Source organism: Camelina sativa, chromosome 11 (assembly GCF_030686135.1).
Source record: "Camelina sativa cultivar CO46 ecotype springtype chromosome 11, ASM3068613v1".
NCBI classification, from domain to species: Eukaryota; Viridiplantae; Streptophyta; class Magnoliopsida; order Brassicales; family Brassicaceae; genus Camelina; species Camelina sativa.
Genome location: NC_141890.1, coordinates 24424274 through 24447746, shown reverse-complemented (window position 1 = coordinate 24447746; position 23473 = coordinate 24424274). Strand labels below are relative to the sequence as shown.

The window sequence follows — 23473 nt, the reverse complement described above, 5'->3', positions numbered from 1 at the left end:
ATATTTTGTAGACTATATAATTTTAAGAAGTTGGTTACAAATGGGTTATAGATTAATTGGTTACAAGTTAAATAGTAGGTGCAACCTTAATTTATTTTTGGAATATTTTATTACTAGAGCACGTTGTTTCCGAAAATCATAAAGAGAATATCCTAAAGAATCATTTTATATAATCTAACTTACCATATTAATTTCCTTTATTAAATTATGCATCAAATAAAATCTTTTGATATCTAATTTAACATATTAATTTATTGATTATCATTATACTTCACCTCTCATTTTTATATATGAGTCTATTTTGTGAAACAAATAAATAATCATATTATTTAAAATAATTAAAAATAGTTTTATTTTCGGATATACCATAAGTTGAATTTTTAAAAACAAATTTAAATTGTTCAATCTATATAATATTTAAGTTTTAATAATATTATTTTTTAAAAATAATATCTATTGAATTAAAAATTTTACTGAGTAACATGTCAAAATTTGAATATTTAAATTCAATTTCATATTAACCTGTGTTGATTCACCTTAAATATGCACGCGTGCTAACGCCTAGCGATTAATATATCGATCAAGTATTAACCAGTGTTGATTCACCATAATTTATTTTAAATAAAATAAAATTTAATCAGCGTTATAGCACGCATACTTATCTTGAATTATTAACAATATAAAATTTACTAAATAGGTGTCTTTTTCAAATCATCATATTTAGCATATAATTTTATTGTATAATGTTTTATCCAAAAAAACTTTTTAAAAACAATACACATAAATTACATTTTATATAAAAATTATAATATAAATAAAATAAATTTCAACTTGTGCTCTAGCACGAGTCTTAATCTAGTTGATTTTAGCATTTTGGTAACCAAATATTAAATCCCAATGGCATGACACTATAAGCAAGATTTTCACTGAAATCAAAAGTCTGTTTGGTTCTTGTCTTTTCTGAAGCTATCCTCAAGGTATCCTTAAGGTTTATCTTATGTAAATTAAGTTATTTTCTGCCATTTATAGAAAACAAGCACGTGTTTGAGTGTTTGAGTGTTTGAGTGTTTGAGTGTTAAGAACGTCGACAGAACTAGCTGACCAACAGGCCTGAGGTCACTGATGCTTCTAAGGACATTTTTGTCATTTACCCAGTCATTTTTTTATTTCTACACTAAAAAAAGTAAACAGCTTTCTGGTGAAAGCGGCGGCAGATGAGTGAAAGCGGCGGCAGATGAGCCGGAGAATTGCTGCATTTCTCATGAATTCGTCGATGCAGCCTCCAAAAACCCTCATAAAATCGCCGTGATTCAAGCTTCAGGCTTGATGGCGAGGAGGATTAGCTCGGAATCAGTTGAACCTTCTACTTCTCCGCCTGTATACGACGGAGACAAATGTTTCACGTTCGCCGAGCTTTCCTCATCCATCGATTCCTTCACCTCTCGTCTCCGTCGTTTCCTCGGTGACGATGATTCTCGAGATTACCCTTTTAGGCTCTATCAATATTTCTAAGGTTCTGTGAGTGTTAAAGCTCTTTACTTATCTGATAAAGTTTTAACCTTTTTGACATTGCAGAGGCTGGTTCAGCTGTGTATATGCCAAAGGTAGTGGCTTTATATATGCCACCATCAGTTGAATACATAGTCAGTGTGTTCTCTGTTCTGAGGTGTGGGGAAGCTTTTTTGCCTTTAGATCCTTCATGGCCTAGAGAAAGGGTTTTGTCTCTTATTTCCTCTTCAAATGTTTCTCTTGTTATTGCTTGCGGCTCTTCTTCTGAGAAATCACATTGGCTTGTGGAGAGCAACGTCTGCCCTGTATTATTGTTTTCAATGGATGAGAAATTGAGTGTAGAAACTGGTTGCTCAAGCTTTATTTGGCCTTGCCAGAAAGAAAGGCAAAGAAAATTTTGTTATCTCATGTATACTTCAGGATCTACTGGGAAGCCAAAAGGAGTTTGTGGCACTGAACAAGGTTAGGATTTGTTTCTTTTCATTATACAACTGTTTGAACCTGTTTCTGCTAAATGCAAATAAATTGTTAGGTGTGATGATCTTGAAATTCGAAGTTCTTATTAGTTCGATAAAGATATACAGGCTTATAGAATTCGGCATTTATCAATAATAGATCACATGTTTGACCTTAAAATGGATGGGAAAAATAAACCTCTTCGTTCTGGGTAAATATAGTTTGCAATGTTGGATTGCTATTGCTTCTTTGTGAAGATGGTAGCTATAACTCTCTCGACTTGCATAAAAACTTAGACCCTTTGTGATATTTGCATATCTTGTTGGAATAGATATGCTATATAGCATATCTGTAGCTCATCTTATACATTTAGTTTGTCCAAGGTTTTCTCATAGCTGTTTTCATATATTTTAATCTTTCTGTTGATTGATTATTCTATGATTTATTTTCTATCCATTGTAAGTGACATGGTGTATCTAATGGTAGGTAACTTTTTTTTTTTTTTGTAGCTGATGGAAATGAATCCATCTATAGTTTTTTGGTCTTTGCACTTCTTTTTCATACAAAATGATAACATTTGATATTCCTGTCCCTTCTCTGCAGGACTTTTAAATCGCTTCTTGTGGATGCAAGAGTTCTATCCTGTTGTCGGAGAGCAGCGATTGGTGTTTAAGACTTCAGTTGGTTTTGTTGATCATCTGCAGGAGTTTCTTGGTGCTATTCTTAATTCCACCCCATTAGTCATCCCTCCATTTACTCTACTAAAAGAGAATATGCTATCTATCATTCACTTTTTGGAGGTGAGAGTTATGTTTTCTATAGTTTGGAAAGAAAAAAAATCACTTTCTGTAGGTGTCATATTGTTTGAGAACTCTATAATATTTCCTAACCAAAGTATTTTTGTTGCCAATATATTTTAGATGTTAATCAGCCGTTTCTCCTTTTTCTGTTCTTAACTATCCATTTCAAAATTCTGAAATTGGTTTAAGCATCTTCACTAGGCTGCATATTAGTAATAAACAATGCATAAAGTAGTACTGTATCATATCTTATCTTTGTTATGATAAATTCATTGGATGCCATGTTGCATAATGATAGTTTTCTAGTTTCTTTTATTTAACTTCATTCTACTTATGATTTATCTTTAAGAACAGCATATGGTGTGACTAGAATTTTTTGTTGGATCATGAATAATGTAACTTTATCCATGAAGAACAGATCTAGCTTTTCTTGTTGGTTGCTTGAGTTAAGGTTCCTATCATCAGAGTAAAACTGCTTTATCTTTCCTTTTATTACTTTTACTTTCCATTTAAGTAATGTTCATGAAAGTTTATCCATCTTGATAGGTGTATTCTATCAGTAGGCTCCTAGCTGTCCCATCGATGATGAGAGCTATTCTACCAACTTTACAACATCGTGGACACAATAAGCTTCAAATGTGCCTGAAGCTGGTAATTTTAAGTGGCGAACCCTTTCCTGTGAGCTTGTGGGATTCACTTCACAACCTACTTCCTGAAACATGTTTTCTGAATCTATATGGGAGTACAGAGGTGAGAAAATTATGCTTACCATAACTTGATATTAGAAAATCTTCTTAAGGTGGTGTATTTAAAAAGTTTGTAGCAGTGCCAGCTATTGTTTATGTTTTAAAAGATGTCGAGAATTACTATCTGCTTTTGATTTGAATGTAAATACCCTGAAGACTTCTTAATTTCACTTATTTGATACTTAGGCATTGTCTAACTTGTTGTAGCTGGTCAGAGTAATAATATATCCTTTATGCATTCTCTTTACTTATGGAGTAGTTTGTTGAAATTGAATGTGTATGAATTAGCGTTTTGTTTTGTTAGTAGGTGTCAGGGGACTGCACTTATTTTGACTGCAGTGGGTTGCCAAGACTCTTGAAGACAAACGAGATTAGTAGTGTTCCTATTGGCAAGCCAATTTCCAATTGCAAAGTTGTACTTCTTGGGGACGAAGATAAACCTTATGAGGGAGAAATATGTGTTGGTGGTCTCTGTCTTTCACAAGGGTACATGCATTCCTCAGTAGAGTCCCAAAGCTACGTAAAGCTACATAATAACTCGCTCTGTAATCATTTAAAGAATGATTGTGGAAGCCAGCTTTATTATAGAACTGGTGATTATGGACGACAGCTTCCTAGTGGTGATTTGGTTTTTATTGGGAGAAGGGATCGAACTGTTAAACTCAATGGAAAACGCATGGCCCTTGAAGAGATTGAAACAACTCTCGAACTAAATCCAGATGTTTTTGAAGCTGTTGTACTACTTAGCAGAGATGAGAAGCAGCTTGCTTCACTTAAGGCTTTTTTGGTGCTGAACAAGGAAAGCAATTCGGGTGATGGTATCATATTTGCTATCAGAAAATGGATGAGCGAAAAACTTCCTTCGGTGATGGTTCCAAACCATTTTTTTTTGGTGGAGTCACTGCCACTTATTTCAAGTGGAAAAGTTGATTATGAAGCACTAGCAAGGTTGAACTGTCTTACAACCCTTGCTCAAAATATGATGCATAGCAATGTAACTAATAGTTTACTGCAAACTATTAAAAAGGTCAGACAATTTCCTGTGCTTACATACACGTTTTATTTTCTCCTTATGAGTAAGCCTTTTTGGTATCTGATTGCTTCTTATTCTCTCTAAACCATATTAAAAATGAAATATTTGATCATTTTCTTTGGGTAACCTTTGGACGGTTGCCATTCTGGGTGGGAGATATAGTTGGAATGAGAAACTAGAGTTGGTCATAAAGGTAACTGTTTAGGGTGTAAGGGTGTTTAAGGGTATTTTTCTGTCAGATTTGTGATCATAATGTTGAGCCTGGAGTAAAGGAACACGGAGTAGAGAACATGAGGTGCAAGGAACTTAAAAGCAAATGCAATACTTGTGTTAGGATACTAATCTAAATTTCTTTGGAAAGAGAGAAGTTTAGAATCTCAGTTTTTGGTTGATTAATTATGCTTATGAAAAATGTAGAGAACATTGTTTGTTTATTTTTAATCTTCAGAATCTTATTGATGATAGAAGAGGAGTTATATCATTTCGTTAACTTTTGATATAGGCTGTCTGTGATGCATTACTGGTCAAAGAAGTTTCAGACGATGATGATTTCTTTGCGATTGGTGGAGACTCCTTAGCCGCAACACATCTTTCACATAGTCTTGGTATTGATATGAGATTGATTTACCAATTTCGAAGTCCATCTAGGCTTTTGATCTGTCTGTCAAACACGGAAGGTAAGGTGAGAGAAGATATGCAACACAACACCACTCAGAAACTAGACCACAAGACAAAGAGTCAGAATGGTAATGGGTTGGTTACTAGAACTGTGTCACTACATTCTGGTGTTACGTCAGGCCCAACACCTTCAGGAATGCAGTGTGAGAAGAATAATTCCCCAAAGCGATTTAAAATTGATTCAGAACATTTTTCTCCCAAAAGAATGAAAGAAAATAAATCATGGGATTCAGGATTTTCTCAAATACAATGTGCATTCAGTCGATGTAATAAGGTATATTCTATAAAGTCATGTAGTATTGAAGAGGCAAACCAAGAAAACTGGTTGGTGGAGATTCCAAGGAACCAAATGGTCTCTATGCAAGAATTATGGAAAGTTCATATGGAGTCTTGTGTAGATGCCTCGCCCCTAGTTGTATTGAAGCATTCAAAAACTTATCTATTCATTGGGTCTCACTCACGCAAATTTTCGTGCATTGACGCCAATAAGGTATGCATCATTGGTACGTTATCATAATCAAAGAGGTGTCATCATCGTTCTAGTTAAATTGAAATCACTATCTAGCATATGAAATTTTAAGTTTTTATTGAACTACTGATTATTGGAATGGATCTAATATGAAATGAGAGGTTTGTGTTTATTTTTGATACGAAATAGGCTGGACTTCTAACAAATGATACACTTTACTGTGCTAATTAGTGGCGCTATATATTGGGAAACTATTCTAGAGGGAAGGATAGAAGGTTCAGCCATGGTAGTTGATGATTTTAGTCAGGTTAGTCTTCTCATCAATTTGTAAACATCACTGTATCTTTCTATACTTGAACAGTTTTAGTGACATCTCCAATGCTAGGTCGTTATTGGTTGCTACAAAGGAAAATTATATTTTTTAGATTTCTCAACTGGAAGCTTATGTTGGACATTCCAAGCAAGTGGCGAGGTATGATCTGAAGGAAAATTGATCGTTCACCTTGTACTTTGTTTGTCTACCTTATTGCCGCTTTAATTTCTGTTTCATATATCTGCTCATTCCTAGAAATTGTTCTCAGATAGCTAGCTGACTTAAGACAATTTAATTTCTTTTTCGGATGAAGATAAAGTGCCAACCTGTTGTGGATACATCTTCGCAACTAATATGGTAATACCCTATGACTTATTCGTTTATCATATCCACCAAGTCACTTTACTGAATTGAAGAGGAGTGGTTCTGTGATCATAGTCATAATATTTGTGCCACATGTTGAATTCCTTTCTTCCAGTCTCGCTTTTGTTGGAGTGGACCTTACATTCATACTTACCAGTGGTTAATTTTATGGTTTTCTTTACATTGAACTGATGATAGTTTTATTTATTTTTCATAGATAATACGTTAGGTTCGTCAAAAATTGTTATGATAACCACTTCGAACTGAGTCTGTGACAGGATATCACCTTAGTGAAAATAAATAGTGAAAATAAATAGAAACTGACAAAGAAGTTTGAAGATAAATTTAGGAGCAGTGATTATAGTAATATAATTTTACTGTTTTAGCTCCCTTTGTGTTTACTTCAAGTTTTTCTTTGATTCTGTAGACTAGATTTTGCCTAGAGTTCTTGTAAAGTCACCAACCATTAAGCTTAATATTCCATCATTCATGCAGGTGCGGATCACATGACCACAATCTTTATGCCCTTGACTATAGGAGTCAACGCTGTGTTTATAAACTGCAATGTGGTGGGAGCATATTTGCTTCACCTATAATTGATGAGGTGCAGACTTTAACTACTTTATCCAAGGCATAGTTGCTTGCACAGCTATAACATGTCGTCTGTGCTCAAATATTTTTTTAATTACTGAAATCTCTTGATATTACCTGATTCATCTTTGATGCTTCACCCAGGGTCATAGTTCACTTTACGTGGCTTCTACAAGCGGTCGCGTGATAGCTGTATCAATAGAGGTATGTGCCTTCTGATCTATGTGTTGTTTATCCTATATCTTTTGTATGTAAAATTTTCTGCTTTACATAAATTAAGCAGAATAGTCCTTGGAAGCAATGGTTCACTACAAAATTTGGTCCTCTATGGTCTGCCTTACCCTATAGAGATGTTTAGCCTAACTGATCATAATTACATTTCATTTGGCTCCAGAGGGAGATTTGTTCTTATAGACTAATATTGGAGATAGAGCCTTGTTAATTCGGGTTAATTTTGCAAATGCAGGATTCTCCATTCCACACCTTGTGGTTACTTGAACTAGAAGCACCGATTTTTGGTTCCTTATGCATTAGCCCAACAAGCCGAAACGGTTTTTCTTCCTCCTTAACTATATTCTTTCTGTTTCTTTGATTCCAGTATCATTGTTAATCTCAATTTTCTGTCACAGTCATTTGCTGCTTAGTTAATGGCCAAGTTATTGCTATGAGTCCGTCTGGAACTATTATTTGGAGGGTATGTGTATGAGTTGATCCCAGTTCACTTGAATGATATCATAAAGTCCATACGGCTTTCCACATCTTTTGTTCCTGTCAGATTGTTTTGGTCATCTCATAGTGCTCAAACTTAGTTACTTGTTACATTGATGCAGTATAGGACTGGTGGACCAATATTTGCTGGGCCTTGTATGTCACATATGCTTCCTTCTCAGGTGCTCTTGATTACTGAGTACATCTGCATTCCACCCTTTTTGTGTAGAGATTTCTCTCTAAGGCTAATTACACGTCTAATTTTCTGCAGGTGCTTGTGTGCTGTAGAAATGGAAGTGTTTATTCACTAGAACCGGTACGTTCTTATATCCCTTGGACATCGGTCGTGTATAGTTCACTTATGCTGTCTACCGATATTTATTCCAAGTAGACTTATGTGCATGCAAGTACAACGTTATCATGTCTATGCATAGTCTAAACCATATTTCTTTCGATGCATCTTGAAGGAGTCCTTTCTGAGAGACACCATTTTTATAAAAGTCTCCTGCCTTCATTGGCTTATGATATCTGCGTTTAGGTCAAAAGGAATATACTCTCTTGAAATCAACAGCTTGTGAATGCACTAAAGATATACTTGGATCTGTAGCAAAATTAGTGGAGTCAAATTTATTCCAAGGGAAATCAGTTTTAGTTTTGTGTTAATCACCTTTATAATAGGTTTGACGTTGTTAGGGACGTTCATGAGGATTAGTTGTTGTGGCGCTAGTCTCAAAACTTCAGTATAATGATCATGACTGTTCTGTGGAATTCACTTCAGGAATCCGAGTGTCTTGTGTGGGAATACAGTATCGGGGAACCGATCACAGCATCTGCATACATCGATGAGAATCTGCATTTTGAATCGTATCAACTGCTTGCATCCGACAGGTATTAATTACACGAATAAGCACATATGAATGTATGTAATGATCATGAATGTATGATGATAGCTCCTTGTGTTTCCATTTTCCAGGTTGGTGACTGTATGCTCGAGCTCGGGAAGAGTTCGTGTCCTTCGTGTGAGTCCCATACTCAACAGAGATTCACATGACTCAAAAGTTGAAGAAATCACGAGGCTGGAGCTGCAGAGAGACATTTTCTCCTCACCAGTGATGATCGGTGGCCGGATATTTGTTGGCTGTCGTGACGACTATGTGTATTGTCTCTCTCTTGATAGTTTCAGGTAGGGGAGGTTATAGCTCTACATACCAATGGAAGAACCAAGGAAATTTTGTAGTTGTTGTTGTATAGACAAAGTAAAGCCTACTGTTCCCTAATGTTGTGAATGAGAAAATATCATAAAGCAGATGAACTTTTCAGTTGCAGCAACAATGGAAAAGAAAAAAGCATTAGTAGGTCATTGGAATTTGGAAATACATAAAAATAGGAACTAATGTTAACAAATGGATGACAATACTTGTAGACATCCACAGTAAGCTGACCAAAGATAAGGTTTATCTCAGATGTCACCCTCACCTTGCGATTATTATTGTTGTTGGAGTTCCCTTTCAACCTTGCAGGACCTTTTTTTTAACAACGAATCGGACGTAACTTACGGTGCTATCATATTCAAATATTAAGAGGTGCTGCAATTTGTGCTAGTTTGCTAGAGAAAAATAATTCAAAAAGGCCAAACGCGTCAGAAGCATCAGCAGACAGTGACAGTGGCAATAGAGTCCGGAGATTATGAGAAGTTTCTCTCATATTGCTATAAGTGAAGCCAAAACCTGTATCATATGGCATGCTTTCCATAGAATCCACAGACAAAGGGCGTACACCCACTGGGACTGGGGTAATAAATGTCTTAATAGCAAAGATAGGGATGAAGGGACACCAGGCATATGTACTCTTTCCAATAAAAGGCATAGGCGATCGGATCAGACAATGACAATAAGATTTTGTTAACATTAGTTCATATTATTATATATTCATCACAATCAGACACTGACAGTATCTCTACTCGCCAAATCAATGTGGATATCCTTACAATAACTCGAAACATCCAAATCTGAAAAAGATTTACTCTCTAGGCTCGGCTCATCCAAATGCGTCTTTGTGTCTCTATTACGGATAGAAAGTGGAGCTAGCTGCAAAACATGATCTATCTTTTTCTCAATCCAAGCCAATCTTCTCTCGAAGCTCAGCACAGCTCTATGCATATTCCTCGCATCAATCTCAGCGACCTTAGCGCAAACCCGTAAAAGAATATAGTAATCTGCATGAGCCGCGTATATCAATCCTCCACCATCTTTTTTCCTCCCATATTGAAGATAGTCTCCTCTCTTTACTTTCTCGCGAGGCGGTATGTAACAGAACCAATTCTCCCCCATGTCTGTTATTAGTCTTCGTATCACTCTCTCCTTTGATTTCTCTTTGTGATTATGATTATGTGGTGATGATGAAACACATTCCAAAGATGGCTCATCACAATCCATTGACTCGGTTTCCCTTTCTCTTGAATAACTACTACAAGGATTGTTTCCATCCCTCAACTTATCATCGTTCAAGGACAGTTGGTTAAGTGATAAATCATCTTCCCAATCTCTTCCCCTCTTGGATGGAGTCTGAAACCGTTCAAAATCCTACAAAATGAGCGTAAAAAGAGAGATAGTTTATAAGATCTAATTTTTAACATATCCGACAGTAGAGTTTAGAACATAGATGAATAAGCTCGTACGTTATATATACCTCGTCTTTCGGGTAACTATTCCACAAGTTATAAACAGTTCTGTATCTGTCATCAGCTGATGCTTCTTCTAAACCAGCAAAGAACTCGTCTTTGCCGTGTAATAAATATGACAAGAGACCCTTTTCATACTCAAATGTTTCAGCTGCAACCTCGTAATATTTCATTTCAAGATTCTTCAAAAGCTCCTCACTGTCAAATTCAGTTTCTTTCGTGACATCTGAAAACTCTGTATCTACTTCACTAGCTTCAACAAAACCCAAACTCCGTTCCCAAACACCAAAACCATTGATATTATAAAGCATCCTTATAGCTACAAGAATTATAGACATGACATAGACACGAGTGGGAAGCCTAAGCTTGTTCGTCGACAAATATAAACCCGAAGGCATCGACCAGTTCTTAATGAGACACACCAGTTCAAGAACGTTATCCTCTGGGATAGATAACCGCTTAAGATAGTTTGAAGCTATACCATAGAAATTCACAGGAGGTAAAGGCAAACCAATAATGTCAGCAATCGAAGCGGCTCGAGCTTCTAATCCCTGAGCAGAAAGAATCTGAATAGGTCTAAACATGGCACTTGCTGATACAGGACACGCAGCTGATCGCTCTCCCATATGCTTACGAATCTTGAGAAAACAAGAAAGGTACGGAATCTTTCCTTCTCGCGCCCATCTCACTATATCCGTGGGTAGAACCGGTGATCCAGCTTTGTGACAAGCAAGGAAAGATATCGCTAGAGAAGTCGATACAGGCAGAACCCTTTTAAGCTGACTTAACCATATCGTTACTGCTCTTTTACCGTATAAGTTGCGAGGTTCTTCTGCTTTATACCTCTTTACCTCTCGATTCCTTACTTCTCCTGAACACCAAAAAGAGTGAAGAGTTAGGAACAAACCAAATTTACAAACAGTACTGTAGAAACTTTAAAGATCAATAGAGACGAAGCAAAAAGCAATTACCATTTGATTGAAGCTCGGAGTCTTCAATGGCCTTATCAGCCCAACCATCATCGAAGACGCCAGAGAGTGACACGAACCGTAAGAAGATAGGTCCGAGCAAACCGATAATAAACGGCGTCACATTAAATTTCTCAACCAATGCATCGCACTGATAAGTTATCATCATCAGTAAACCTTTGACGTATCTCTCTCTTGTCTCCTTGTAATAATCCTCGTAACTGATTATCTCATCTACGTTTGGTAATGGTAAGTCAGGACGAGTGTGTAGATAATCATCGCGGTCGTCGCCGGTTTGGAGAAACCCCTTCGCCTGAGTAGAGCATTTTTTGCAGTACAAAAACCCATCTCCTCCATCGTCAAAGGCATCGTTATCGCACTCATTGCAGATCATCGTCACTGCAGGAATTATACAAAAAAAAAAAAAAAAAAAAAAAGGAAGAGACTTGTGACTGAAGAAAGGAAAAAGCCCTAGGTTCAGATCAATAAAATTGTAGAGAAAGGGGGATTTTTGACAGCTTCAGAAATCAGCTAGCTTTGGTTACAAGAATCTTGTATTTGGTTTCTCGTGGCTAGGGTTCTATCATCTTCGATGATTAATCCAACTTCTCAATTCAATTGGTGGGTTAGTTTCCAAACCGGTCCAATTACTCGGTTCTACTTCAGGTTATATTTAATGGTTCAATTGGTTCCTTAATTAACCACTAATGGTTGCTTGCTTGGGCCCTTTAATTAGGTGGAAAAAAACGAAAAAGAGTTAATGAAGCTTATTTGATTACGTATTCAATGAGAGGAGGTTGGATCGGAATCAGACACTGACGTGGATGTGTTGATGGGTATTATGTTATCAAAATCTAATCTCTCATAGGATTAGTGTGGTCATCGATGACATACACAATGAGAATTGATTATTACTTTGAAATTCTTGGGAAAATTTAAAATTGTTGTTTCTAATTAGGCATTTGGTTAGATGCAAGTAGAGAAAAAAAAACATCTTATGTATCTAACACCGAATTCCAAAGATTAAAAACGCAAGTTATAGTTTAAAGAGGTTAAGAAAAACTAAGAAATTGAAGGTTTTTAAAAGTTATAATTAATCTATATACAATCTCACTATCATATGTTTAGTTTCAAATTTTATCATGAAAGGGTTCAAACAGAGCCGGTGTAAAAATCACAAAAATTGTTGTAGTCCTGTTCAATTTTCAGAAAATAGGACTCAATTACATAGAAAAAATTTTGCAAATTTTTTTGGTCTTAAAATACAATACTTTTTATACTAATTAAATATGGTCCTATTGAAAAAAAAAATATATTAAAAAAAATATTTTTCTCTTTAGGAGATTCTTTTGGCGATCGTCTTCATGCTTCTTTCGATTTCTTCTCTCCGATCTGTTTTCTGATTAGGAGTTTGTTTCCGACCGAACAATCCTTCCATAATGTCTTGGGGATCAATGTCGGCGGTTTATTTTTGTCGGTTAAAGAAGACAATTATTTTTCTCCCTCTTTCCCGGGAGACAACCGCCAACGTAAACCACCTTGGCTTCCCTATAAATTCTCAATTTTCCCACGCTTTCTCTCAATCATCTTCACAATCCACACTAATCTTTCTAATCCACTGAAAATCATGAGTGATAATATCTGCAAATCTGTCCAAGATCTCGATTTGGGTATCGATGATGCCCCAATCTCTACCACCAGAGTTCCTCTCTCGTGCATATCTCGGTCAATCGACACACTTTGGTAGTTACCCCTGTCAATCCTCGTAAGCAGAATTTTCAAGCCCTTATCCGGCAGATGCCACGAGTCTGGGGATTCGCTGATGAATGTTTAGGACGCATCTTCGATGGAGGAAGAGCACAATTCTGATTTGAGTCTGAAGATTAGCTGAATTTAGTGTTGTGGAGGGGTCCTTGATCTTTTAACGATTGGATGTTCACCACACACCGTTGATACCCAAACATAAGTGAGACCAACATGAAGATCATACCCTTTTGGGTACAAATTCAAGGTATCCCAACTCTTTGCTTAACGAATGATATGGCTAGGTGGGTAGGGAACAAGATAGGATATGTTTTGGAAGTAGACTATAATGAGAATGTAACCCAAATGGGGGCTGTTCGTGCTAGGATTGACTGGAATATAGATGATCCTCTGTGTTTCCAAAAAAACATCCAATTTATTGCTGATGAAAATACAATTGTCAAGTTTCGCTATGAGCGTTTAAGAAACTTTTGCACAAAATGTGGTTCACTCAAACATGATGCAAAGGAGTGTTCTCTCGCATTTGCTGATCCTGAACCAGAGGATTCGGACAATGATAGTGATGGCGAGAACTACAATGATGGTGACAAATACATGTCTGATGCAAACACCCTACCGTCAATGGATCCTGCGAGCCTTATACCAGGTACAAATGCCACCACCCCCAACTGTTCTTGTGCAAGGTTATGCTCCACACACGGTGGTAAATAGGTCTCTTCCTAGTGTCTTTATAGACAAGGACTTAACGGCTCAGCGCATCCGCTACTTGAATGCTAAGTACGCATGACAGTTTGCAGATCATCAAGAACCAAGGAACTTTCTCGATGAAAATTCTGACAATACACGACCAGAGTTTGTTTTCATGAAGCGCAAGCGAGTGCAGTTTGAGACATCCTTCAATAAAGCAGAACCAGCGGAGGAGTTGGTGGTCCTGAACCAACTTCGTAAGAAGAGTTCGCGTACTATTTCAGTAGGTTCGTGTTCTGTCAACAAAGGATTCGACGGAGGCGCGGGGGGCCCAATACCCCCAGACATTCCAATATGAAAATCCTCTCCTGGAATTGCCAGGGCGTAGGTCCTTCTCTAAAATCTTCTCGTTAAAAAAAACTATGTTTTACTACTAAGCGTAACATTCTCTTTCTCTCTGAAACTCTAAACCAAAATGATGTAATAGCTAAACTTAAGTGTGATCTAGGATTTTCAAATGCTTTTATTCAACCCCCTCAAGGTCGGAGTGGTGGTTTATGTTTGTTTTAGAAGGACAATGTGATCTTATCCTTACTTTCTCAGGATGAGAGACTCATTGATGTAATCGTACACCATAATAATATTATGTTCTACTTGTCTTGTGTGTATGGTCATCCTATTCCCAGTGAAAGACATGAGCTTTGGGAACGGTTTGATAGCACTCTTGCGAGATGCTCCATGGTTACTGATTGGAGATTTTAATGAGATAACTTCTAACCAGGAAAAGATTGGTGGACCAATACGTGAAGAATGTACATTTTGAGACTTTAGACATATGATAGCTATGTGTGATCTTCAAGATGTCCGCTCAAGAGGAAATTCCTACTCATGGGTTGGAGAACGTCATTCTCATACGATCCAGTGTTGCCTCGATAGAGCAATGTTTAACTCTCAAGGAGCTGCAACTTTCCCAAATGCAGAGGCTCAGTTTTTAGAATTTGCAGGCTCGGACCACAGGCCTATCTTACTTGATTTAAATGACACTACCAGGCACAATAGACGTATTTTCCAGTTCGATAAACGATTATTGGATGTGCAAATTTTTCATGATGCGGTTAGAGATGGATGGTTAGCTAACAATGATAGCCTTGACATACCAATCAATGAGAGAATAAAGAATTGCAGACGAAGTATGGCAAATTTAAAGAGAGAACACCATTTAAACTCTGAAGAACGCATTGTCACAATTCAAACTCGTTTAAACTACGCAATGGAGAGTTTAAATCCAAATTTTTGGAGAAATATACCGAACCTACAAGATGAATTGACAAAATCTTACAGTGACGAAGAAAAACACTGGCAACAAAAGAGTCGAAATCAGTGGATGACTGCTGGAGATCAAAACACAAGTTTCTTTCATGCTTGTGCTAAATCTCGGTTTGCCAAAAATTGGATTACTTCCATATCAGATGATCAAGGTAATGTTTATCAGGGTGATAAGGAGGTTGGTGACCATGCTCAAAGTTTCTTCACAAACATTTTTTCAACCATAAATCATTATGTCTCCCCCTCGGTTTTTGCTGATTTTAACCCTAAGGTCTCGGAGGAAGCAAATGAGCATTTAACAAGAGATTTTACTAGTGAGAAAATTTATAATGCAGGGTGTTTGATAGGTGATGATCGTGCTCCGGGTCCATACGGTTTAACAGCCAGGTTCTATAAAACTTGTTGGGACACAATTGGTCCACAAGTTATACAAGAAGTACATCACTTCTTTGAGATAGCAGTAATGAAACAAAGCATTAACCACACAAACATTTGCATGATACCAAAGATTGATAACCCTCAAACTCTCTCAGATCACCGACCTATAGCGTTATGTAACATCCTATATAAGATTGTATCCAAATGTTTGGTTCAACGACTAAAATCTCATCTGAACGACATAGTCTCAGACTCGCAAGCAAATTTTATTCCAGAACGAATAATTCAAGACAATGTGATGATAGCACATGAAGTTATGCACAAAAGTCAGGAAACGAGTGTCACACAACTATATGGCCGTAAAGACGGATGTCAGTAAAGCTTATGACCGAGTCGAGTGGAACTTCCTTAAAATAACCTTGAAACTATTTGGTTTTTGTGACAAATGGATTAACTGGATCATGGCGGTTGTGACTTCTGTCAACTATTCTGTTTTAATAAATGGAGCTCCTTATGGCCACATTAAACCAACAAGAGGTATTAGACAGGGTGATCCCCTATCACCATATCTTTTCATTCTCTGCTCTGATATTCTCAGTCATTTAATTTCCTCAAGTGAACGAGAAGGTGATCTATGTGGAATCCGGATTGGCAATGGTGCTCCAAGCATTACACATCTGCAGTTTGTCGATGACTGTTTATTCTTTTGTAAAGCAAATAGGAAGAACTGCCAAGCTCTGAAAGATATCTTCGACATCTATGAATACTATTTAGGGAAAAAAATAAATACCTCCAAATCTATGATTACATTTGGGAGCAGAGTTCATGGGAATACTCAATTACGACTGAAAGCAATCCTAGATATACCTAACCATGGAGGAGGAGGGAAGTACCCTGGCCTTCCTGAACAGTTTGGTCGAAAAAAAGGAAATGTTTGAATACATTGTTGATAGAGTAAAACAACGCACAAACGGATGGACTGCAAAAAGATTATCTCCTGAGGGTAAAGCAATAATGCTTAATTCAATGGCTCTATCAATGCCGGTTTATGCTATATCCTGTTTCAAACTACATTTGTGAATCACATCCGAAATAGAATCACTCTTAATGCAATATTGGTGGGAAAAGGGTTCAAATCACCACAATATACCGTGGATTGCTTGGAAAAAATAATAGAGTCCAAAAAAGGAAGGGGGATTGGGATTCAGGGACCTAGCAAAGTTAATGATGTACTCTTGGCAAAGCAGGCATGGCGACTTATCCAATATCCAAACTCACTATTTGCCCGGCTTATGAAAAACAGATACTATAGAGATGATCTTATCCTAGACGCTAAACAAAGGAAAAATCAATTCAATGGATGGTCTTCTATCTTAATAGGGTTAGATCTCATCAAGAAAGGAAGTCGATATATTGTGGGGGATGGTAAAACAATACGCATGGGAATGGATAACTTTATTGAAGAGCATCCACTTAGATTAGTACAAACTTTACCCCTGCAATCTCCTACACCACTAGAACATATAATCTCCAAAGTTGGTGGTACTCGAATTTGGGACAGCCAAAAACTTTCTTCATTGGTCCTACAACATGAGAAGGCGATCATACAAAAAATTCACCTTTCACAAGAGGAACAACCGGATAAACTTATATGGAACTACACCCGATTAGAAAATTACTCTGTCAAATCAGGGTACTGGTTCATTACTCACTATCCTTTTGAACCGAGGGAAGTTTTGAATATACCTCATGGATCAGTTGAACTCAAGAACAAGATATGGAAGTTGCGTCTACTACCAAAGATCAAACATTTTTTCTGGCGTATAATATCACAAGTTATACCAACCACAACAAGACTACGAACATGTGGCATGAATATTGATCCTTTATGTTCGAGATGTTGTCAAATAGAGGAAAAAATCCACCATGCTCTATTTACATGTCCCGTTGCGCTAATGGCTTGGACATTTTCCAGTACTTCTTCATTAAATATCAATCAACTACCATCAAATGCAGAGGAGACCATTGCTGAATTAATATCTTATCAATCACAAACAACCAACACCTTTGATTCTCTTCTACCATTTGTCCTTCTATGGCGTATTTGGAAAACACGAAACAGTCAAGTCTTTAATAATTATCGTGAGAGTGCATCTAAGGCAGTTCTTCAGGCGAGGTCAGACACAAAAGAATGGATCAACAATTTACAACAGACATCATCACCATTGTCTGTTCCAAGAACAACCACAACCACGTGGATACCTCCAACACATCCGATTCTCAAATGCAATTTTGATGCGAGCTATGATTATCACACACAACAAGCAACAGGAGGATGGATATTCAGGAACCATCAAGGAGAAGCTATTGTTTGGGGTGCAACTAGACTAACTAATACACGATCTCCCTTAGAGGCTGAAACAAAGGACTACTAGCTGCAATACAACAAGCCTGGATCAGAGGATATCATTCAATTGTATCTGAAGGATATTGCGACATTTTAATTAAATTAGTTAATGGTCAACTCTTAGATGTCTCTTTAGCAAAACTTCTCCATGACATAAGAACTTGGGCTTCCAAATTAAGACAATCTTCCTTTACCTTTACAAAGAGGGAATGTAATAGTGTGGCACATGCTCTAGCAAAATTTGGTTGTGTTGATACCCCATATTACACTGATTATCTATTAAAGCATCTTTGGCTAATCAACTCTCTCTGTAGTGACCAGTTTTAATCAATATATTTCATTTGTGGAAAAAAAGAAATGGTCCCAGTGCAAATACACACCTTACACCACCCTATCACCGGCCCCCCTGGGTTCAAAAGGTACTATTTTATCATGCAAATAGTACTAAGTTAAACTAGATGCTCTTCAATACAAGACAAATCTAGATATACACCTAACCCTAGCTAAACATTATAGGAGAAGGATGGGAAAGTCAGATTACTCAAAACAGGAGATAACAAGAACCCATGGCCACAGAAACGAGAAACATCACCTAAGAGATCAGTTGAACGTCGGATCTGACAAAGGCAAACAGAGGCTTCTCCTGAAACCGCTGGGGGAGGACGAACAGATGCTCAAAGACCATCGAGCAAACCTCATTGTGAAGACTATCTCAGTTGCTGAGCACACTAACCACACCATTGAACTACCAGATCTAGCTAAGGCGACACAAAAAAAAGCAAAACAAATGAACTACAGAGCAACAGGGGCCCTCTCACAGCTACGGCGAGGAGCACCGGTCACCGGAGAGGGCAAACGGAAAATTGATCTTCTGGGTGACGGCTAGCGAACAGGGGGAGAGAAAAAAAACCACAAAATTTGTTTTCTTTCTCCTCCCGATTCATCTCCTTTCAGACCAGTAATTGTAATGCATAATCAAACTTCTAGAATCCATAATTGTTGATCCAGGCAAAAATAAGATTATGAAACGGAAGACAACTAACTCTGTCAAGCTGAATTGCCGAGTTCATAAAATCCAGGTATGTTCGTTTTCCTCAATTGACTACTTTCCCAAAAAAATAAATCTCGTTTTCTTCTACATATCTACATTTTCGACTTGCTTTCAATCATTAGGATCTAATACAATGGGCATATTTTATTCATTTGTTTGGACTTGAAGTCAATATGCTAGCTGTTGCAACAATCGACTTGGAAACTGTCATAGATTTTAATATTGGAGAAACAAAAGCGATATAAGTTTAAAACTGTATATCCTATTGTAATTAGCACCCAGTGGTTATCAATTAACAATTCTCGGATTACGGCAGGATAATTCCAAATTGAATTCCAAAAACTAAAACTTAACCTCGCCAATCTAAATTGAAATACTCATGTAGCCTTTATTCATGAACATCATACTATTTGTTTATATTCAACTTCGAAAAGCAAATCCTTCTCTTCTCGGTTGCTAATCAATAACACTATGTTTTTCATGGATCGATTATGTAATTATAAAACTGGTTCTCATTTCTATTCGAAATAATCTATTTCCCCATTTAGATTAAAAGTGTTAACTGTTTGAATATACATTTTGTTTAAATTTTGCAGATGAAACTAAATCAATCTATACTTCAGGGGAATATAGACACTGAATTGGTAAACATATCCATACAAAGGTTAGAAAAAAACATTCACTCGTTTGGATATTGCATATAGTTCACACATGATAGTTATAAATTTTCCTGTTATGTAGGTTGACGATTGCTTATCAACAACATAAGGGGCAGCAAATTAAAGATCTGGGAGAGCTAAAAAAAATGGTTAGTAGCTCATGACTCTTGTCCTTTGTTTTCGACTTCGTAGATAATTTTTAAGTTGAATTGACTGGTAATTGAAAATAACCATTGCATTAGAGCATTTAACGTTTGATAAAGGGAAGAGACCATATACAATGCATCACATAACCTAACAAAAAATACATAGAAGATAAAGCATAATATGTTATGAAAATTCAACGCCTCTTTCTTCTGAAACATTCTCTGTTGACTGCCATGTACCATTAAGAGCAGAAGTTCTATAAATTCTGAAACACTTCTTTGAAAACAACATTACTTGTTTGTCTCTCAATCTTCCCTTCTTTGTTGACAATCAAGATTTTCAATCCTTTCCTTGAAGTGACTCTAGATAAGGCAACATATAATTGACCATGTGAAAACACTGGTTTTGGTAAATATAAACCTACATGCTCTAGAGATTGTCCCTGGATTTTGTTGATAGTCATAGCAAATGCAACTGAGAGTGGAAATTATCTTCGACGCATTTTGAATGGGAGTTTCGTATCTGATGGTGTGAGAACTATCTGTGGAATCAACACTATATCACCAATCCTATCTCCTGTTATTACTTTTGCTTCTACAACATGATTAGTCATTTGTGTAATCTGAAGTCTAGTACCATTACATAGACCACCCTTAGGATCAATATTTCTAAGCAACATAACAGGAGCTCCAACTTTCAAACGTAGGGTGTGATGTGGCAAACCTGATAGCTTTATACTATTTAAAAAGTCAGGTGTAATCGCTGGATTCTTCAGGGAATCTACATATGTAGGATCAATGCTATCAACACTTAGGTAGGTCATCTCTTCACCTACAGACAATAACATAAAACGTTATTATTTAAGATAGATTTACGTAAATATTATAACCATAAATAGGCAAATTATTAAAAATACTTACTTTCTAATTTCTCTAACATATACTGGTTTATTATGTTGACGTCATCATTGGTTGGTGCTAAAATGACCCTCTTCTGAAAGAATTCAACATTACTGTTATCACACAACAATTCAGGATTGCCATATATTTCCCTACATATAGCTTCGATTGGATTATCTGCTTCTGTGATCAAAAATTCTTCTGGAATATCAATGACTGCTTCACCATTAGGTTCAGAAATCCTTCCATCACCAACAGCTAATAGCCAATCTGAAAACTCTTGAATCTCCCTAGTTTCTTCCACGCTTAAGTTTTTTTTGAGTAAGCGCATATTCTTAGTCAGCTTGAGCACCTCACAATGATCCCACAAATAAGAAGAATTTAGAGATAATAACACTATTTCAGCCCTTCCAGCACCATTTATGACATGAAGGATCTGCCTAAAGTCACCTCCAAAAACCACAACCTTACCTGCGAAAACCTTGTTCTCGACGTTACCAAGAATGTCAGAGAAGCTTTGGTCTAAACACTCAAAACAGTACTTGCTCATCATTAGTGTTTCGTCCCAGATAATTAGAGATGCTTCTTTTATGAGATTTGCAAGATCCGAATTAGGCTTTATCTTACATAACGAATAATCATCCACTACCCAAGGTATAACAAATCTTGAATGGGCTGTCCTACCACCTTCTAACAACAAAGAAACAATTCCACTGGATGCAACATTAAGTACTATCAATCCTCTACATCTAATAGCAGCTGATAAGGTCTTCCACATAAAAGTTTTCCCTGTTCCGCCGAAACCATAAAGAAAGAAAACTCCACCAAGATCTTTAAAAACAGCGCCAGTTATCTTATCATAAACATCTTTCTGCTCAGATGTTAGCATTTGAACCCATTCACTATGTTTTTCTTTTAAATCGTCACGATCATACCTCATTTCTTCCGCAATTAACCGATTAGAATTATCAAGACCTTCAGTAGATGGTTGGGGGAAGTTTCCAATATTTTTAAGAGACTCTCCATTAGACAGCATAATCTTTTCTATCTCTTGCAGAGCATAGTTCTTTATTTGTGCTTCAGTTAAGTTGAGATCTATAAAAAAATAATGTCAAAATATAAATCAAACAAATAGCTGATTCATATGGACATTAAAAAAAAAACAACTGTCTACAAACCTGGATTGTTATATTCTTCTCTCTTCTTGTCTTCAATATCTTCAGATAAAATATTCCACGTTTCTTCCCAAACATGTTCTGGTCTTGATAATGAATGAGAAAGAATCATCATTGCAAAAAAATTCCTTAGATAGTCAGAAAAGCACCAATAACTTGCGTCTATCAGACTATCGATCCAAAACTTATCATCAGCTAGTATTCCACGCGCAAAACATGTTTCTTTGTAAGTTTTATAGACAACTCCCTGGTAGGTTTTGATGTCATCGAAACATGTTGGACCCTTGACAATGTTAAGTAACACTCTTGACATACACCACCAAACATGATGATCACCGAGAACAAGTTTAAAAACCCAAATCAGTCACTATAATCTTTTGTTTAACAACCCAAATCAAGAGAACGAGCCACATAGATACACAAACACCAAGAGTAGCGATTCTAAGATATGAAAACCCAGAAAAAAAAACAAAACCCAAAAATCAAAATCCATAAAAAAATCAAAACCCAAAAAAAATCAAAACCCACTTCGAGATTTCAATGACTAAAGGAGAAATCAAATCAATAATCAAACCCATGAGACAAAGAGACAAAGAGACCAAGAGATAGACAAAGACACCAAGACAGACAGAGAGAAGGAGAGAGAGAGAGAGAGAGAGAGAGAGAGAGAGAGAGAGAGAGAGATAGAGAGAGTATGAGAGAAGAAACAAACCTGAACTCAGGCGAAGATCCGGCGAAGATGAGAGGAGCGAACGAGCTGCCTGGTTCACGCCGGAAAAGATCCAATCCAAATTTTATTTTTTCTCCTCACCCTCAAATCACGATGAGGAGAATACACGAATTGAGATTATTTTGGTTTTCTCTGATTTTGGGAAAAATCAAAGCATTAATCGGTTTATACATTTTGATTGGTTTACAGATTTTTTGTTATATTTAACTGGTTTAACCATTTGACTCAATAAAAATAGAATTGATGGATTAAATGGTTAACTATTACCCATTACAACTCAATTCATTTGATTCACTTAACCAATTAACTCATTAACCCATTTTATTCATGAACTCATTAGGATAAATTTTGTTAACTCATTAGGGTTTATGGGTTGGATTGAATTGAGTTGATCCATAAAACTTGACCCATTTTGACAACCATACATCTATGACACAAAATTAAAAATGGTAGTTTTGAAATTTAAAGTTAGAAAATGGCATTTTCCAAAACTTTTGTTTGGAAAGTGGTATTTCTAAGAGCATCTCCAATGATTCTCTATTTTTGTCTTTAAAGCAGCGACTGCTTCCCGGACATTGTCTTTATAAAAGTCATCCAATAACCCAAATTTTTTAAGATTTTAAATAACTTTTTACAAATCACAAACTAATAACACAAAACTGTAACAAAGTTTAACAAAATCTTGATATAATAACAACAGAATCTACATAACATTTAAAATCTTTTCAAATCTCAAACCAATAACCTGCAGTGGTACAGTTCAAAAAAACAGAGATCAAACCGTAGTAGATCAACTGCGGACTGCTTTTGTTTACAAATAAAGTTAGACCGTAGCAGTTTATTGTCCATACTTAAAACAGAACGGTCTGATCCATAGATAAATTTGTCCACTCCGATTGCGGTTACCATTCAGACTCTAAAATTTTTTAACCTAGT

The 23473-nt window shown here is 36.5% G+C and overlaps 3 protein-coding genes across 7 annotated transcripts; 1 reads left to right on the top strand and 2 right to left on the bottom strand.

Annotated features, from left to right (window-relative positions):
- The first annotated feature begins 1046 nt into the window (after nt 1–1046).
- LOC104724021 (putative acyl-activating enzyme 19) lies at nt 1047–9149 on the top strand. 5 transcript variants are annotated; one of them, XR_015571721.1, is made up of 17 exons: nt 1047–1462; nt 1576–1971; nt 2569–2765; nt 3312–3515; nt 3819–4538; nt 5047–5712; nt 5923–5998; nt 6077–6163; nt 6273–6361; nt 6863–6971; nt 7103–7162; nt 7425–7509; nt 7588–7652; nt 7789–7848; nt 7938–7982; nt 8445–8554; nt 8640–8724. XR_015571721.1 is itself a non-coding variant. In XM_087473694.1 (16 exons), the coding sequence occupies exons 1-16, from the start codon at nt 1596–1598 to the stop codon at nt 8851–8853; spliced, it is 3135 nt and encodes a 1044-aa protein (XP_087329820.1). In that variant the 5' UTR covers nt 1561–1595; the 3' UTR covers nt 8854–9149. The 5 variants fall into 5 exon arrangements, 1 of the variants encoding a protein (XP_087329820.1); XR_015571722.1 differs by having other exon boundaries at nt 6260–6361; XR_015571723.1 differs by having other exon boundaries at nt 5047–5725.
- Nucleotides 9150–9522: 373 nt separating this feature from the next.
- Nucleotides 9523–11722, bottom strand: LOC104728201 (TATA box-binding protein-associated factor RNA polymerase I subunit B-like). Its single transcript, XM_010447222.3, has 3 exons — nt 11318–11722; nt 10355–11217; nt 9523–10248 (listed from the first exon to the last, which is right to left on the bottom strand). The coding sequence occupies exons 1-3, from the start codon at nt 11706–11708 to the stop codon at nt 9604–9606; spliced, it is 1899 nt and encodes a 632-aa protein (XP_010445524.2). The 5' UTR covers nt 11709–11722; the 3' UTR covers nt 9523–9603.
- An 8080-nt stretch (nt 11723–19802) lies between these two features.
- Nucleotides 19803–23059, bottom strand: LOC104728200 (uncharacterized). Its single transcript, XM_010447221.2, has 3 exons — nt 21811–23059; nt 20654–21727; nt 19803–20564 (listed from the first exon to the last, which is right to left on the bottom strand). The coding sequence occupies exons 1-3, from the start codon at nt 22118–22120 to the stop codon at nt 20221–20223; spliced, it is 1728 nt and encodes a 575-aa protein (XP_010445523.2). The 5' UTR covers nt 22121–23059; the 3' UTR covers nt 19803–20220.
- Between the last annotated feature and the right edge of the window lie 414 nt (nt 23060–23473).

What these genes read in the sequence shown, in the direction of transcription:
- LOC104724021 (XM_087473694.1), top strand. Translation starts at nt 1,596, where the DNA reads ATGCCAAAGGTAGTGGCTTTATATATGCCACCATCAGTTGAATACATA. An exon ending in CTGGAACTATTATTTGGAGG is followed by an intron (nt 7,653 to 7,788) that starts GTATGTGTATGA and finishes ACATTGATGCAG; the next exon opens with TATAGGACTGGTGGACCAAT. An exon ending in CAACTGCTTGCATCCGACAG is followed by an intron (nt 8,555 to 8,639) that starts GTATTAATTACA and finishes TCCATTTTCCAG; the next exon opens with GTTGGTGACTGTATGCTCGA.
- LOC104728201 (XM_010447222.3), bottom strand. Translation starts at nt 11,708, where the DNA reads ATGATCTGCAATGAGTGCGATAACGATGCCTTTGACGATGGAGGAGAT. An exon ending in CTCCGAGCTTCAATCAAATG is followed by an intron (nt 11,218 to 11,317) that starts GTAATTGCTTTT and finishes TTTGGTGTTCAG; the next exon opens with GAGAAGTAAGGAATCGAGAG. An exon ending in ATAGTTACCCGAAAGACGAG is followed by an intron (nt 10,249 to 10,354) that starts GTATATATAACG and finishes CTCATTTTGTAG; the next exon opens with GATTTTGAACGGTTTCAGAC.
- LOC104728200 (XM_010447221.2), bottom strand. Translation starts at nt 22,120, where the DNA reads ATGTCAAGAGTGTTACTTAACATTGTCAAGGGTCCAACATGTTTCGAT. An exon ending in AGAAGAATATAACAATCCAG is followed by an intron (nt 21,728 to 21,810) that starts GTTTGTAGACAG and finishes ATTTTTTTATAG; the next exon opens with ATCTCAACTTAACTGAAGCA. An exon ending in TATGTTAGAGAAATTAGAAA is followed by an intron (nt 20,565 to 20,653) that starts GTAAGTATTTTT and finishes TATTGTCTGTAG; the next exon opens with GTGAAGAGATGACCTACCTA.